Source organism: Borostomias antarcticus (assembly GCF_949987555.1).
Source record: "Borostomias antarcticus genome assembly, chromosome: 16".
Taxonomy (NCBI): domain Eukaryota; kingdom Metazoa; phylum Chordata; class Actinopteri; order Stomiiformes; family Stomiidae; genus Borostomias; species Borostomias antarcticus.
The window spans coordinates 23,797,204-23,814,027 of record NC_140249.1 but is presented as its reverse complement, the minus strand read 5'-3'; the positions used below and the strand labels follow the sequence as shown (position 1 = coordinate 23,814,027).

Below are 16,824 nucleotides of genomic sequence, written 5' to 3'. Positions count from 1 at the left end.
CTGATACATTCCTTCTCCATGCGTGTGTGTTCTTCACAACTTCCCTGGTCCGGCCTGAATGAGTCTTTGTGAAAAGACCAGGTTTTTCACACATCTGGGCTGGATTTCCTACACCGTCAACAACAGATAACGTCAAGTCATTTAGCTTCCTTTCCAAAAGTCTGGACCTTTTTAAGAGATTGTATGAAATTTCTGTCTAAAATTCCCTGAGTTGACAAAGGATCTGGAACACTTGCTTGCGGGAGCGGGTTGCTGGTTCTAACACCCCCCACCCCTGGGAGTTTGCTGGGCTTCGAGGCAGGAACGGCGGCTCTGAGAAGCAGCCCTCCACAAAACCAAAATATAACAAAGTCTGGAGCTTGCTGCTCCTTGGGAGATGAGTTTGGCATGATGAACCAATAACATAATAGCTGACTAGCTAACACTGACCCTCTCTGTCTTTAGTTTGGTACGCTGAACAATGTGTCTTAGTTTGGTACACTGAACAATGTGTCTTTAGTTTGGTTTGCCGATCAATCTAACATCTATCTATCTATCTATCTATCTATCTATCTATCTATCTATCTATCTATCTATCTATCTATCTATCTATCTATCTATCTATCTGTCGATCTATCTATCTATCTATCTATCTATCTATCTATCTATCTATCTATCTATCTATCTATCTAACTAACTAATTAACTAACTAACTATCTATCTATCTATCTATCTATCTATCTATCTAACTAACTAATAAGCAGTTCTCTCCAGGGTCTGGTTGGACCACAAGGGCTAGCATCTCTCTCTGCGGCCTCGTCCCCTCATAGACCCACAATCATCTCACTTCCATGCATCCATCTGTCCACGCTGGGTTCACTTCCAGATCCTTTGCTACACACCCCTAAGTGCTGAAGATTACGCTCCTGAGTTGTGGGAACCAGAAAAAGCACTTGCCTCTTAAACCTGTAAACCATATCATCCTCACCATGGTAACTGACTGGCTCCATGTCACTACTCTGACTAACGTACACTCAGGGACAAATTCGGTCCTAAGATATAAACAAATCTGCTCTTAGACTAAGCTGCTGTCAACTGTCTCTGCACACTGTTCCAAGCCCGATCCATTCTCCATTCACGACCATACTGCTATTACAGAGAAAGGAGGGGGCAGTTAAAAAATACATTTTTGTCTGGGGCACGTAATTGAAGAGAACTGTTTGGAGATGAGTCACTTTACACATTCTTACAGTATTATGTAATGTTATTATATTATTATGTCTGTTTTCGTAACAACAGAAGGCTAACTCTATCCTCACACATTCCCAGTGTATAAGTGGAAAATGTCTCAGCATTGTTTTACATAGATTACACAGTGTATACGACTCAAGACAAGGACTTAATAAATTGGCAGCTTAGATGGAATCTAGATACTCAATTATTCTTAAAACGTCCAGCAATTGCTGAAGGCGAACAAGCTCCGATATTAGTGCTGCGAAGGTTGTGCAATGGCATGAGTCATTTCTGGAATCATATCACACACATTATCACTGTGTTCGGGTTTTTACAAGGGCCCTCAGAAGCAGCTGTGGGTTAATAAATTAGAGGACACACCTAACCTTACTTTTGGCGCCACCTAGTGGGGTAGCTTAATAGTGAATCATGCAGTCTTTCCACCCTGAGGCCTACGTTGCATTTATTCATCCAGGGGGAAAACCCATTCAGACCAGTTTCATTTGTGATGTTGCCTGGTTACAAAGTATTCACATTTTAAAATAAACAATATAAAATCATCATACATAAATGCATTGTACACATTCAACTGATAACGTTATGGCAACATTATTTAAAACTTCCCCAGACCTCAATGCCTTTATCACATTTTTGAATTTAATAGAATAACTAAAGGACATAATCAAGTGGCCTAGAGACAGGAAAGTCGACTGTATTAAAAGCTTCCCATTACTAGACTGTACTAAAAGCTTCCTATTATCAAACGAGAAACATTATCTATTTCTGTAAAAGAACCAAGGTTTCACTTTTACATTTTTTAGTGGGCTCAATAATATGCATTTTAAAAAACAGCTATTCATCAATATCGTCCATATGTTTTCAGCAGCCCTATTCCATCTAGACAAGAGTAAGGGGAAAGTGTTGAGTTATGTGAGACTGCTGTTCATTGACTACAGTTCCGTTTCTAACAACACAACTCCCTCCAAATTTTTTACCAAGTTCATGGACCAAGGGCTAAACAGCGCCCTCTGTAGGTGGATCCTGGACTTTCTGACAGACAGACCTCAAGGCCCAGTATTTCAAAACATTCAGTCTGAATCAGAATGATCGGGATATGATTAAATCTCAAAATTGGGTGTTTCAAACCAGGATATGTGATCCTGATCCTCCTAAATTGGGATATGGATTTGGTAATCCAATCCTACCCAGAATCCTGATCAAACGTTGTTCTTGGGTATTTCTGAATTCTAAGGGGGAGATTAGGTTAGTTTTGATGCTCAATATCTGGATTATCCTCATTCCACTGGAATGGTGGATCAAGCATGGATTCAAGGTGGATGTAGAGACATGTAGGATACATGAAACATATTTAATAATTATTTTTATTAAATTATTTCATATTAAAGTAGCCTAACACAGACCATGCCAAAAGAATATCCATTCTAAATTAAATAATTAACCAATAAAATAGTTTCTACTAACTAAAAAAAAAACTCCAAGCCCTTAGAAAAATAGTGCAAGTATAAGAATGTCACGCCAGTAAGGCCCGGAGAGTGGTATAGTCATCTGACAGTACTTTAGGAGGGCCACTCCCTGACCTCAATGACAACTACACCAAGAGATGCAAGACCAGGGCCAGTAGAATCCTGAAAGACCCCATCCACCCAGAACAGACTGTTCTCTCTACACGGCCAGGGAAGAGATACCGCACACACATGGCGAGCATGGAGAGACTCAAGAAGAGTTTCTTCCCCCAAGCCATCCAGCACCTGACTATAACACTATCTAGAGTATATAATGTCACTATATCTAGTGTATATAATGTCAGTATATCTAGTGTATATAATGTCACTACAGTATATCTACTCTATGTAGTGCCACTATATTTGACATCTGACAGTACCCCCCCCCCCCCCTCGGGATTATTGGATTATTTATATTTATTGCATGTACATAACCCATGCCTTTAGTTTTTGCATAATTTGTAATTATTTGTCCTATTTTTTAGTACATCATTGAGCCGGCAGTAACATTTAACTGTACACGGCACACTGTACTATGTACTTGTGACAAATAAAAATCAGAATCAGTAAATGTCCCAAGGTACTTGTAGGCAAACGCTGTGAGAAGTGAGTGCTGGATATAGTCAAATGTTGTCTGCAGAGCAGATAAGGATTTTATTAGAATCCCCATTAGTTGATGCAAAACATCGGTCCACTTCACGGGGTCCACACAAAACATGAAACATGACAACACTTTGACATCCTGTCAATGAAGAAGTCATGTATAAAGCACTGTATCAGCGAAGAACAGACGTGCAGCTTACAGCCATTACACATTCAACTAACCATATAAAAACGTTATTAAGTAAAGTAAAGAACAGTACAAATTGCACAGTACAAAACAATACAAATTAAACTGACAATCAATCATTACAAAAAATTAAACAAAACAGATTTTTTTTATTTTTATAAAGAACCAGGATACATATTCCTGATGATGTCAACATTCAATAAATGAAAGTAGGTGGACCAACTCACTGTCTTCATAGCCTCCTAGGAGGAGAAAATATGTTTTATGTATTGTTTGGCTTCATTTTCGAGAATATTGAACAAGGGTTTAGAGTTAATAAATTTGGATTTGTGAATGTAAAATTTAGCTAAAAGAATTATCAGGTTCTATTTAATTTAATTACATTTTTCATATATTTAATTAATCTTTGTATATTCACTGCAGTGAAAAAAAAAGAAATAAAGGAATGCATATTAAAATTAGTGGGCACTTTTGTAAAAATAAAAATTATTTGGACACTGCTTTCAACGTATCTCACAGACCTTTGAAAGCGCATGGGTATACTATACTATAGCCTACACTATAATGAGTGCAACATCGTCGGTGCATAATCTCCTACCATGCGTAAAAACCCTTCCCTTCTCAATATAACGCATCTTTCATGTTCATATTAAGCCGTGCTGCATCGCATCGCATCGCAGCCATCGAGGGTTACGTTCTCCAACATGTAAACAACCATGTTTACTCGCTTGACCCCTCCCTCCCCCGTCGTGTTCGACGTAGTCCCAAAGCCACGCCTCCCTCTAAGCCACGCCTCCCTCTGTTCCTCTCACGCAGCGGTTACGCATGACCGTAAAAAATAGAAACTTCCAAGATGGCTGAGTCCGTGGACTCCATGCATTTCGCAGCAAATAGCAAAACAAATTCCCCTAAACCCATACAACCCAAGAGGCCCCCGGAGAGCCGACCGCAGTCTTCCAGCGATATTTATCCTTCCCCCGCCAAGAAAGTGCGCATCGAGGAGAAGAGCTTGAAACCCAAGAAAGTGAACGGCGAGGTGTGCGCAGGGGACAAGCACCACGGGAAGCAGCAGAGTTATGGAAGCCCAGCGAAATGGAGTTTCGGCCCCCCGGCCAAAGCGAGCAACTCCACGGCCCCGGCCCCCGCAAGGAACATCTTCAAGATCAGCAACTTCCTCGCGTCTCCCTCCAAAGTGAAGAAGTCGAAGGAAAAACGCCACAAGGAGAAAGAAAGAAGCGTTGAAACGCAGAGTTCACCCCTGGAGAAAGTGAGCCCGTCTAGCTGCCGTACAAAGACGGAGAATGGTGACGTGAATGTGTTGGAGAGAGGTAAGGACCTGCTCGGTTAGAGGATTAGAGCTAGTAAACAATAATGTTATTTAAAACTGGGCTATGCTTATAAACATGGAAATGTATTTACACTGCAGTTGTAGTATTTACTAATTGAATAGGCCTAATTACACGCTTAACTTAAATATTGCATCGTCAATTTAACAACACATTGACAGATACACGTGAAGATTAAGTGTTGACCTGTGATTGGCGTCAATGTGACATTTCATTCTTTATTTACATTTTCTCAGATCACCCTAACAAGGACAAGGAGAGGGACAAGAAAAGAGAGAGGGACAAGGAGAAGAAGAATATCAAAGAAATGTCTGTGAATGAGTTGGGTGGAGAGAATGGCGAAGTGAGCGCCCAGCAGAAAGGTAAGAGGGACAGATTACCTCCCTTTCACTGCTAGATGGATGTTTATTTACATTGTTTCTTAAATAATCATATGGACTAACCGAGTGTCAGTTGAATCATCTGGACTAGCCGAGTATTAATTGAATCATATTAATTGAATCATCGGGACTAGCCAAGTGTTATCTGAATCATTAGGACTAGCCAAGTGTTAGTTGGATCATCTGGACGAGCCAAGTATTAATTGAATCATATTAATTGAATCATCTGGACTAGCCAAGTGTTAGTTGAATCATCTGGACTAGCCAAGTGTTAGTTGAATCATCTGGACTATCCGAGTCTTTGCTGTAGATCAGTTGCCTCATGTTTACATTATAGGCCCCAAAAGCCTGAGATATAAATCTTATCTTTTCATGCAACTTGTTTCCTCAAAAAATGCACAGCTCTTTAACACAAAATAATTTTTGTTGTCTCCTGCAGAGTCTAAAGAGAAGCCAAAGGTCAGCTCGGAGGACGAGCGCCTCTTTAAAAAGATGAAGAAGAAGAAAAAGAAGAAGCACAAAGACGGCGAGAGGGAGAGACACAGCCGGCCCAAGATGTACCACCGGGCCAGCCAGACGGTGTGTTCCGGTCTCTCTCTGGACCTGCCGGAGCTCCTCACTAAGCTCAACGGGAACAACAGCAGCAGCCTCCTCCAGACCCTCTCAGCGCCTCCTCAGGGCCGCCAGGACTGTCCTCTCTCCTCCCCGCCCTCCTCCTCCTCCTCCTCCACCGCCGCCATGTTCAGGGAGAGGCTGGGCTACGGCTCCCCGCTCCCCTGCTCCCCGCCGCCCGGCCTGGCCGCCCTGGAGTTCGGCCGTCTGATCCACGTTGAGCAGCAGGCGAACGGAGGGGCGTCCGTCGCCCACGCCTACAGCGAGCAGCTGTCCTCCCTCTCCCCCGCCGAGATGCAGCGCTTCGCCCAGGAGTTCGTCACCCTGTCCTTCAGCGAGGACCAGAGCCAGGCGGCGAGCTACGTGATGGGCATCATCCACGGCGCCGCCTCCTACCTCCCGGACTTCCTGGACTACTTCTCCTACAAGTTCCCCAACGCGCCGGTGAAGATGGAGGTGCTGGGGAAGAAGGACATCGAGACCACCACCATGGTCAACTTTCACTCTCAGGTGAGGCTGCATTCCGAGTCCCTCTGGGGTTCTACTCACGGATGAGCGTGTGGTTCTCCTCGCGGATGAGCGTGTGGTTCTCCTCGCGGATGAGCGTGTGGTTCTCCTCGCGGATGAGCGTGTGGCGTCTCTACCTGCAGTCCTTAATGTTACGATGACCTTGGTTTTTCTTAGAGTCTGCTTATCGTGCGGTGGTGCGGAAACCTCATACCTTTCTCTGGGTCTAAACTTTTGGTTTTACACACACCCCTCAGAGAAGGAAGTACTTTTGAGTGAGTCAGTTCCCTCGTACGGCCCAGGGCCACCGGTCACCCCAGGGCCACCGGTCACCCCAGGGCCACCGGTCACCCCAGGGCCACCGGTCACCCCATGTCCGATATTACACCCCTCAGCGGTAGCGTAGCTCTGACAGGCTGGTAGCCTTCGCTGCTACTAGAACCAGCATCTTCAGTGTGACAGACTAGTCTTGTTTTGCACTTTTATGCTGAATCTCAGCACGTTGGCTCTGTGATGCTGTGTCTGTCTGTGTGGAAGCTTTAGTTTACTTTAGTTAGTCCTTTCCAGGAAATTCATATTTACGATCAGTGCTTAAAAGGGCAGTAAAGAGAACAAGTGAAATAAAAACATCAAACAGTTACATGACATGACATGACATAACATTACATTACATTACACACTACAGGACATACAGACACACCGTCGGCTGGACCGTAGACAGATGGTATTCATGTGTTTAGGGCACGGATAGCAGCAGGAATGAAGCTTTTGCTGAACTTGGCTTTTTTTGAACCTGCGGCTGGAGGGGAGGGGAATGAAATACTGATGGAGAGGGTGGTGAGGGTCCTGGGTGATTCTGAGTGCTTTACGGGTCATTGCTGAGGTGACATGGACGGATAGGTTAGGGGTAGTTAAGCCAATAATCTTTCTTGCCAGATGGGTTATTTTCCGGAGTTTGTTTCTGTTAAGAACTGTGCGCATGGGGAAGAAGCGGACGGCACCATACAACAGAACATGTTCAACAGTACTACGGTACAGAAGGAGGAGGAGGTGTGGTTGAACACACAGATGTTTGAGTTTACGTATGACCGTGAGGCTCTGTTGGCAGCGTTTGTAAGTGTCCGGGGTGTGTTGGTTGAAGCTGAGGTTATTGTCCAGTGTGATGACGAGGTATTTGGAAGACTCCACCTCCTCCACGTTTTCCCCGTTGATGAAGAGACTGGGGGGGGGCACCAGGGCTTTGGGGGGGCTGATATTCAGCTCTGGTTTTGCAAATGTTAAGGTGGAGATGGTTATTGTCACACCATGTGCTAAAATGGGAAATTGAATGAAGCTGTCATGCTGAATGACAGAAATATATATACACAAACCTACCATGGTCAAAACCAACACCAGCCTCTTTATCATCATCCTCATCATGTGTAGACTAAGGAGCCCCAGACTCGGGCTGAGAGACAGCAGGTCAAGTGGTCAGGTCATCTCAAGTGCCCAGTAGCCTATAGGGCTTAAAGATGAGGATACACTACAAGATATTACGCCCGATTTTATACACGATTCACAATCCTGCCGAGTCTGTCCTAGTCAGCAGCAGTCTGCACTAGTTGGGGGTAGTCGGAGTGGCAATTTGCCACAGAAATCTGTAATTGTATGAGGGGTACAGATTTAAATAGGCAAGTGTATGATGAGAACAGACTTGTCCCGATCCGAGTCGGAGCGAGTCGGAGCATATTAAACATGTTTGATATTTTTGAGCAGATTCTGGACGCAATCGTGTAGTGTAAACTCATCCAGTCGTTAAATGTGCGATACCCAGTTTTTCAGTTGTCTTTCAAATATCATCAGAAGCCAGTCGTCTAGTGTATACTCCCTGTCGACTAGTGTATACTCCCAGTCGTCTAGTGTATACTCCCAGTCGTCTAGTGTATACTCTGTCGTCTAGTGTATACTCCCAGTCGTCTAGTGTATACTCCCAGTCGTCTAGTGTATACTCCCAGTCGTCTAGTGTATACTCTCAGAAGCCAGTCGTCTAGTGTATACTCCCAGTCGTCTAGTGTATACTCCCAGTGGTCTAGTGTATACTCCCAGTCGTCTAGTGTATACTCCCAGTGGTCTAGTGTATACTCCCAGTGGTCTAGTGTATACTCCCAGTGGTCTAGTGTATACTCCCAGTCGTCTAGTGTATACTCCCAGTGGTCTAGTGTATACTCCCAGTGGTCTAGTGTATACTCCCAGTGGTCTAGTGTATACTCCCAGTCGTCTAGTGTATACTCCCAGTCGTCTAGAGTATACTCCCAGTCGTCTAGAGTATACTCCCAGTCGTCTAGTGTATACTCCCAGTCGTCTAGTGTGTACTCCCAGTCGTCTAGTGTATACTCCCAGTCGTCTAGTGTGTACTCCCAGTCGTCTAGTGTATACTCTCAGAAGCCAGTGGTCTAGTGTATACTCCCAGTCGTCTAGTGTATACTCTCAGAAGCCAGTGGTCTAGTGTATACTCTCAGTGGTCTAGTGTATACTCCCAGAAGCCAGTGGTCTAGTGTATACTCCCAGTCGTCTAGTGTATACTCTCAGAAGCCAGTCGTCTAGTGTATACTCCCAGTCGTCTAGTGTATACTCTCAGAAGCCAGTCGTCTAGTGTATACTCTCAGAAGCCAGTGGTCTAGTGTATACTCCCAGTCGTCTAGTGTATACTCTCAGAAGCCAGTCGTCTAGTGTATACTCCCAGTCGTCTAGTGTATACTCTCAGAAGCCAGTCGTCTAGTGTATACTCTCAGAAGCCAGTGGTCTAGTGTATACTCCCAGTCGTCTAGTGTATACTCTCAGAAGCCAGTCGTCTAGTGTATACTCTCAGAAGCCAGTCGTCTAGTGTATACTCTCAGAAGCCAGTGGTCTAGTGTACACTCCCAGTCACTTCATAATCTGTTCAGATTGTGAAAGTCTTCTAGTGAATCCGAGGCTTTAGGCACATCAAACACTGGAGACTCCTCCCCCTGCTCTGAACTCTTGGAGGGAACAGACGAGTGCGAGCCCTGCGCTATTACAAGGCCCACACGCTGAATCACTATCACACCAGAAGCGTTGATGATGATGATGATGATGATAGCGATGGTATTCACTTTGTGTTCTCCGTGCCACACAGCATGTCGAAGGCTCTAGTAGTGACCTCACATCCGTCCCATTCTCATTAACGTAATATCTCAGATACGCCTGGGAAGAATCTCATTACCGCTGGCACAAACGGCCACTTGGATTTAAGGATGAACTAATTAGAATTTGTTGGTCAAAAGATGTTTTGGCCAGAACTCAAGAATTCTTACTCTAATTATGATAAAACTTCACACTTACCCTACTTATGAAATGCAGAGCTTCTCGCATATGTCTGACAGAATTAAATTAAGTGATGACATTTTATATATAAGTTCAGAGATCAACTTCAATTTGACAATGTTTTGCTTACCACTGTAGCTGAGAAAACAATCTAATAATTGAGAAGTCAGAGCTGATGAGTGAGGAGGAGGAGAGTGAGGAGGAGGAGGAGAGTGAGGAGGAGGAGGAGGAGGAGAGACAGACAACCAGCGAGCACATGTCATTATTTTTTTTATTATTTAGATTATTCAGCATCAAAACAATTAGTGCGACCAAATTATATGTTGGTAGCACCAGTGCCACCAGAGAAAAATGTACGTTTTGATTACCCTGGAGTGACTGTGTGTGTGAGTATGTGTGTGTGGGTGTGCCTGGCTGTTTCCCTCCAATAGCTGTGTGTGTTGTTTCCCTCGCGCGTGTGTGTGAGTGTGTGTGTGTGTGTGAGTGTGTGTGTGTGTGAGCGTACGGCTCTTCCAGTTTTCTCCTTTCTGAATTTACATTCTGAACTCTGGAGTCTGACTCCTCCTCTGGAGCAGAACAGAGTGGTATATAAACATGGTATAGACCGGAGGGTATATAAACATGGTATAGACTGGAGGGTATATAAACATGGTATAGACCGGAGGGTATATAAACATGGTATAGACTGGAGGGTATATAAACATGGTATAGACTGGAGGGTATATAAACATGGTATAGACTGGAGGGTATATAAACATGGTATAGACCGGAGGGTATATAAACATGGTATAGACTGGAGGGTATATAAACATGGTATAGACTGGAGGGTATATAAACATGGTATAGACTGGAGGGTATATAAACATGGTATAGACCGGAGGGTATATAAACATGGTATAGACTGGAGGGTATATAAACATGGTATAGAGCAGAGTGGTATATAAACATGGTATAGACTGGAGGGTATATAAACATGGTATAGACCGAAGGGTATATAAACATGGTATAGACCGGAGGGTATATAAACATGGTATAGAGCAGAGCGGTATATAAACATGGTATAGACTGGAGGGTATATAAACATGGTATAGAGCAGAGCGGTACATAAACATGGTATAGACTGGAGGGTATATAAACATGGTATAGAGCAGAGTTGTATATAAACATGGTATAGACTGGAGGGTATATAAACATGGTATGGAGCAGAGTTGTATATAAACATGGTATAGACTGGAGGGTATATAAACATGGTATAGACTGGAGGGTATATAAACATGGTATAGACCGAAGGGTATATAAACATGGTATAGACTGGAGGGTATATAAACATGGTATAGACCGAAGGGTATATAAACATGGTATAGACTGGAGGGTATATAAACATGGTATAGACTGGAGGGTATATAAACATGGTATAGACCGGAGGGTATATAAACATGGTATAGACTGGAGGGTATATAAACATGGTATAGACTGGAGGGTATATAAACATGGTATAGAGCAGAGCGGTATATAAACATGGTATAGACTGGAGGGTATATAAACATGGTATAGACTGGAGGGTATATAAACATGGTATAGACTGGAGGATATATAAACATGGTATAGACTGGAGGGTATATAAACATGGTATAGACTGGAGGGTATATAAACATGGTATAGACTGGAGGGTATATAAACATGGTATAGACTGGAGGGTATATAAACATGGTATAGAGCAGAGCGGTATATAAACATGGTATAGACTGGAGGGTATATAAACATGGTATAGACTGGAGGGTATATAAACATGGTATAGACTGGAGGATATATAAACATGGTATAGACTGGAGGGTATATAAACATGGTATAGACTGGAGGGTATATAAACATGGTATAGACTGGAGGGTATATAAACATGGTATAGACCGGAGGGTATATAAACATGGTATAGACCGGAGGGTATATAAACATGGTATAGACCGGAGGGTATATAAACATGGTATAGACTGGAGGGTATATAAACATGGTATAGACTGGAGGGTATATAAACATGGTATAGACCGAAGGGTATATAAACATGGTATAGACTGGAGGGTATATAAACATGGTATAGACTGGAGGGTATATAAACATGGTATAGACTGGAGGGTGTATAAACATGGTATAGACTGGAGGGTATATAAACATGGTATAGACTGGAGGGTATATAAACATGGTATAGACTGGAGGGTGTATAAACATGGTATAGACTGAAGGGTATATAAACATGGTATAGACCGAAGGGTATATAAACATGGTATAGACTGGAGGGTATATAAACATGGTATAGACTGGAGGGTATATAAACATGTTATAGACTGGAGGGTATATAACCATGGTATAGACTGGAGGGTATATAAACATGGTATAGAGCAGAGCGGTATATAAACATGGTATAGACCGGAGGGTATATAAACATGGTATAGAGCAGAGTGGTATATAAACATGGTATAGACTGGAGGGTATATAAACATGGTATAGACTGGAGGGTATATAAACATGGTATAGACCGGAGGGTATATAAACATGGTATAGACTGGAGGGTATATAAACATGGTATAGACCGGAGGGTATATAAACATGGTATAGACTGGAGGGTATATAAACATGGTATAGACTGAAGGGTATATAAACATGGTATAGAGCAGAGTGGTATATAAACATGGTATAGAGCAGAGTGGTATATAAACATGGTATAGAGCAGAGGGTATATAAACATGGTATAGACCGGAGGGTATATAAACATGGTATAGAGCAGAGTGGTATATAAACATGGTATAGACTGGAGGGTATATAAACATGGTATAGACTGGAGGGTATATAAACATGGTATAGACCGAAGGGTATATAAACATGGTATAGACTGGAGGGTATATAAACATGGTATAGACTGGAGGGTATATAAACATGGTATAGACTGGAGGGTGTATAAACATGGTATAGACTGGAGGGTATATAAACATGGTATAGACTGGAGGGTATATAAACATGGTATAGACTGGAGGGTGTATAAACATGGTATAGACTGAAGGGTATATAAACATGGTATAGACCGAAGGGTATATAAACATGGTATAGACTGGAGGGTATATAAACATGGTATAGACTGGAGGGTATATAAACATGTTATAGACTGGAGGGTATATAACCATGGTATAGACTGGAGGGTATATAAACATGGTATAGAGCAGAGCGGTATATAAACATGGTATAGACCGGAGGGTATATAAACATGGTATAGACCGGAGGGTATATAAACATGGTATAGACTGGAGGGTATATAAACATGGTATAGAGCAGAGGGTATATAAACATGGTATAGACTGAAGGGTATATAAACATGGTATAGAGCAGAGTGGTATATAAACATGGTATAGAGCAGAGGGTATATAAACATGGTATAGACCGGAGGGTATATAAACATGGTATAGAGCAGAGTGGTATATAAACATGGTATAGACTGGAGGGTATATAAACATGGTATAGACTGGAGGGTATATAAACATGGTATAGACTGGAGGGTATATAAACATGGTATAGAGCAGAGTGGTATATAAACATGGTATAGACCGGAGGGTATATAAACATGGTATAGACTGGAGGGTATATAAACATGGTATAGAGCAGAGCGGTATATAAACATGGTATAGACTGGAGGGTATATAAACATGGTATAGACCGGAGGGTATATAAACATGGTATAGACTGGAGGGTATATAAACATGGTATAGACCGGAGGGTATATAAACATGGTATAGACTGGAGGGTATATAAACATGGTATAGACTGGAGGGTATATAAACATGGTATAGACCGGAGGGTATATAAACATGGTATAGACTGGAGGGTATATAAACATGGTATAGACTGGAGGGTGTATAAACATGGTATAGACTGGAGGGTATATAAACATGGTATAGACCGGAGGGTATATAAACATGGTATAGACCGGAGGGTATATAAACATGGTATAGACTGGAGGGTATATAAACATGGTATAGACCGGAGGGTATATAAACATGGTATAGACTGGAGGGTATATAAACATGGTATAGACTGGAGGGTATATAAACATGGTATAGACTGGAGGGTATATAAACATGGTATAGACTGGAGGGTATATAAACATGGTATAGACCGAAGGGGTATAGAGTGCCTAAGCGGAAGCAGGAAGAGAAACCTTCAGTCAGAAAAACATATGAATGTTAGTAAACGACGTGAGAACAATAATCCAGACTGATTTGTGCCATGACCATCACATATGTTTGTAAATTTAAAACATTAATTTTACTAATCTCGGCTAACTCGCAAGTTAGCTAATATTAGCTAGCTGACATTACCCTTGTTTAACACAAACATACAAAAAACAAACATATGTGATGGTCATCATGGCACAATTCATACGGGATCAAGAAATTATATGTTTATTGCTATACTACCGTACATATTTTTTTCCGAATCTGTCTGCGTCTGACCCCTGACCCCTCCGCCCCCCGTCTCGTCCTGCGGCAGGTGAAGAGGACGTACTCCCAGGGGACGTACCGCGCGGGCGCCATGCGGCAGGTCAGCCTGGTGGGGGCGGTGGACGAGGAGGTCGGCGACTACTTCCCAGAGTTCATCAGCATGCTGGAGGAGTCCCCCTTCCTAGAGGTGAGCGCACGGCCCCCTGGGAAATGCACCTGTCTTTCCTGCCCCCCCCTCACCCTCAAGACCCCGCCCTTTCCTGCCCCCCCCCCCCCTCAGCCTCAAGACCCCGCCCTTTCCTGCCCCCCCCCCCCTCACCCTCAATACCCCGCCCTTTCCTGCCCCCCCCTCACCCTCAATACCCCGCCAAATATATCAATAATGTTCCTGCTGAAACATGATACCAACATTAACATTGTCTTAAGAAATACAGAAAATGTATCCAGATATCATCAAATACTTTCTGTTTACTATTACTTTCTGTCTAACTATATATATATATATATATATATATATATATATATAATCCAATTAAAAGCAATTATTATACATTTAGCTTGTCAGGGTTTTTCCTGCATAGAGGAATTTTTGGCGCCCCTCAATTATTTTTTTAGCCAGAGCCAAATGAAAATCCCCAGTGCCAAAATGCTAAAAATTGAGAATAAAAAAAATCCTCTCCAAATGTGTTTGACCTTTTCACATTCTGATATCCAGTGGTTCAGTGGCCCTCTTGTCTCATTCCATTTCATACAGGTATCAGGAATGTTATCATTAAACTTATGCAATTTAACAAGTTATGTATGTGCGCATCAGCCATGTCTAATGTGTAAGTTTCAAGCTCCAGCTGACTGTCTAAGAGCCCCCTGACGGGCCTCACTCTGCTCTTCTCAGGATATGGTAAATGGTAAATGTGCTGCACTTATATAGCGCTTTTCCACCTTAGCGGCACTCAAAGCGCTTTACAATGGCCTCTCATTCACCCATTCACACACACATTCACACACCAATGGCGGTAGCTGCCATGCAAGGTGCTAACCTGCTCATTGGGAGCAATTTGGGGTTAGGTGTCTTGCTCAAGGACACTTCGACATGTGGACAGTCAGAGCTGGGATTCGAACCACCGACCCTTCGATCATTGAACGACCCGCTCTACCAACTGAGCTACAGCCGCCCCTATATTATATTATATAGGATATTTCCTCCATATCTTCCCTCCATTATCTTAGTTCTGATTCTGAGTATTCATCAGACTTAAACACAAACAATCCATACAAAGATGAAATTAAACCTTCATCATAACAATGTCCTGTGATTGCGATCTCCTAACGAGGAAAGGAAACATCTAATGAATGATTTTGAGATAAAGACGTGAAGCTCAGAAGTTGAAGATATCTGAAAAAATGATAGATTGGGATGTCGTATTTAGTTGATATTTCCGCCAAAAAGGACAGAAGTGCTCCATCTTCCCTGGACACATCCTGGACCTTCCTTAACCCCCTTTCAGCTCATATGTGAAATCCTGCATCGTTCTCTCCTGGTTTAAAGTTGACGTGACCCCAAAGAGGACTGAACCGTACCAGGAAGATATATATAGTAATAATATATATAGTATAATATAGAATATATATAGTATAATATAGAATATATATAGTATAATATAGAAGTCTACATTCAAATATTTACAAGTGTCAAACCAGACTTGAATCATATCCAATACTATAGGGTTGTCTGTATTTTTTCTCCAGTATTCGTGATCTGCTGAATACAAATATAAGTGCAAGTGGTAAACTTTACCACTTACCATGAGGCTACTTGTGCTCCACCAGCTCCCCAAAGATACCAATAAGCTTGTCCAGCCAAAAACATGAAAATGTATTTTTTCTTGTAACGTTAATGTTTAACAGAACAGGATTCCAAATCTAACCTTGAAGGAGGGCTTTTAGATGAAAAATAAAACATGATGGATCGCAGTTGAGCTGCTGTTTGGACATTTAAGGCCTCATCGGTCATATGGGAGATATAATAAAGAGAGATGTCATCTGAGACGTTTATTTCGCCAAATAAAGGCGGTAAACAATTTCTTAAGTCTAGTAAACATGGATGAGGGAGGAGGCAGAGGGATATTCTGAAACAAATAAAGACATTTAGGGAGCATGTTCATTTTTAGAATATTTATCTTGCCAATCATTTAATTATTTGATTGGTTGATTGATGGGTAGACATCCAATGTTCAACTGCTGAAACTGGGTCATCATTTATCTGAGAAATCTTATTGATTTCAGGCACAATTTTTTGTTAGGCAGCTTTTAACTGAGGAATCATTTGATTTAAGGAACAGGAATCTACAGTATCTACAAAAATATATAACCATACATTTTTCAAAGAAATCAAATTATACCAACCCCTAGAGTTGATATAGCCTACATCAATATATTCAAACCCCCCAAAATCATGAGGCTGCTTGTGCTCCACCAGCTCCCCAAAGATACCAATAAGCTTGTCCAGCCGAAAACATGAAAGTATATTTTTTCATGTAATGTTAAAATTCGGGGTTGGCTGCTCCTACCATTGTTTACATTGTTAACGTTTCACGTTACTACGCTCTGAACGGTGGTTAAGTCCCTCAGGCAAGGTCTGCAGAAATG

At 42.2% G+C, this 16,824-nt stretch overlaps 1 protein-coding gene across 1 annotated transcript in view; it reads left to right on the top strand.

Annotated features, from left to right (window-relative positions):
• Nucleotides 1–4,378: 4,378 nt before the first annotated feature.
• The window catches only part of LOC311319812 (lysine-specific demethylase RSBN1L-like), a gene marked incomplete at its 5' end in the record, with an annotated part of 20,627 nt that continues 8,181 nt past the window's right edge, over nt 4,379–16,824 (top strand). The window contains 4 exons of the mRNA XM_084451418.1: nt 4,379–4,853; nt 5,108–5,233; nt 5,691–6,373; nt 14,228–14,365. Coding sequence (XP_084307544.1) covers nt 4,379–4,853; nt 5,108–5,233; nt 5,691–6,373; nt 14,228–14,365 — 1,422 coding nt within the window. The remainder of the gene's footprint in view (nt 4,854–5,107; nt 5,234–5,690; nt 6,374–14,227; nt 14,366–16,824) is intronic.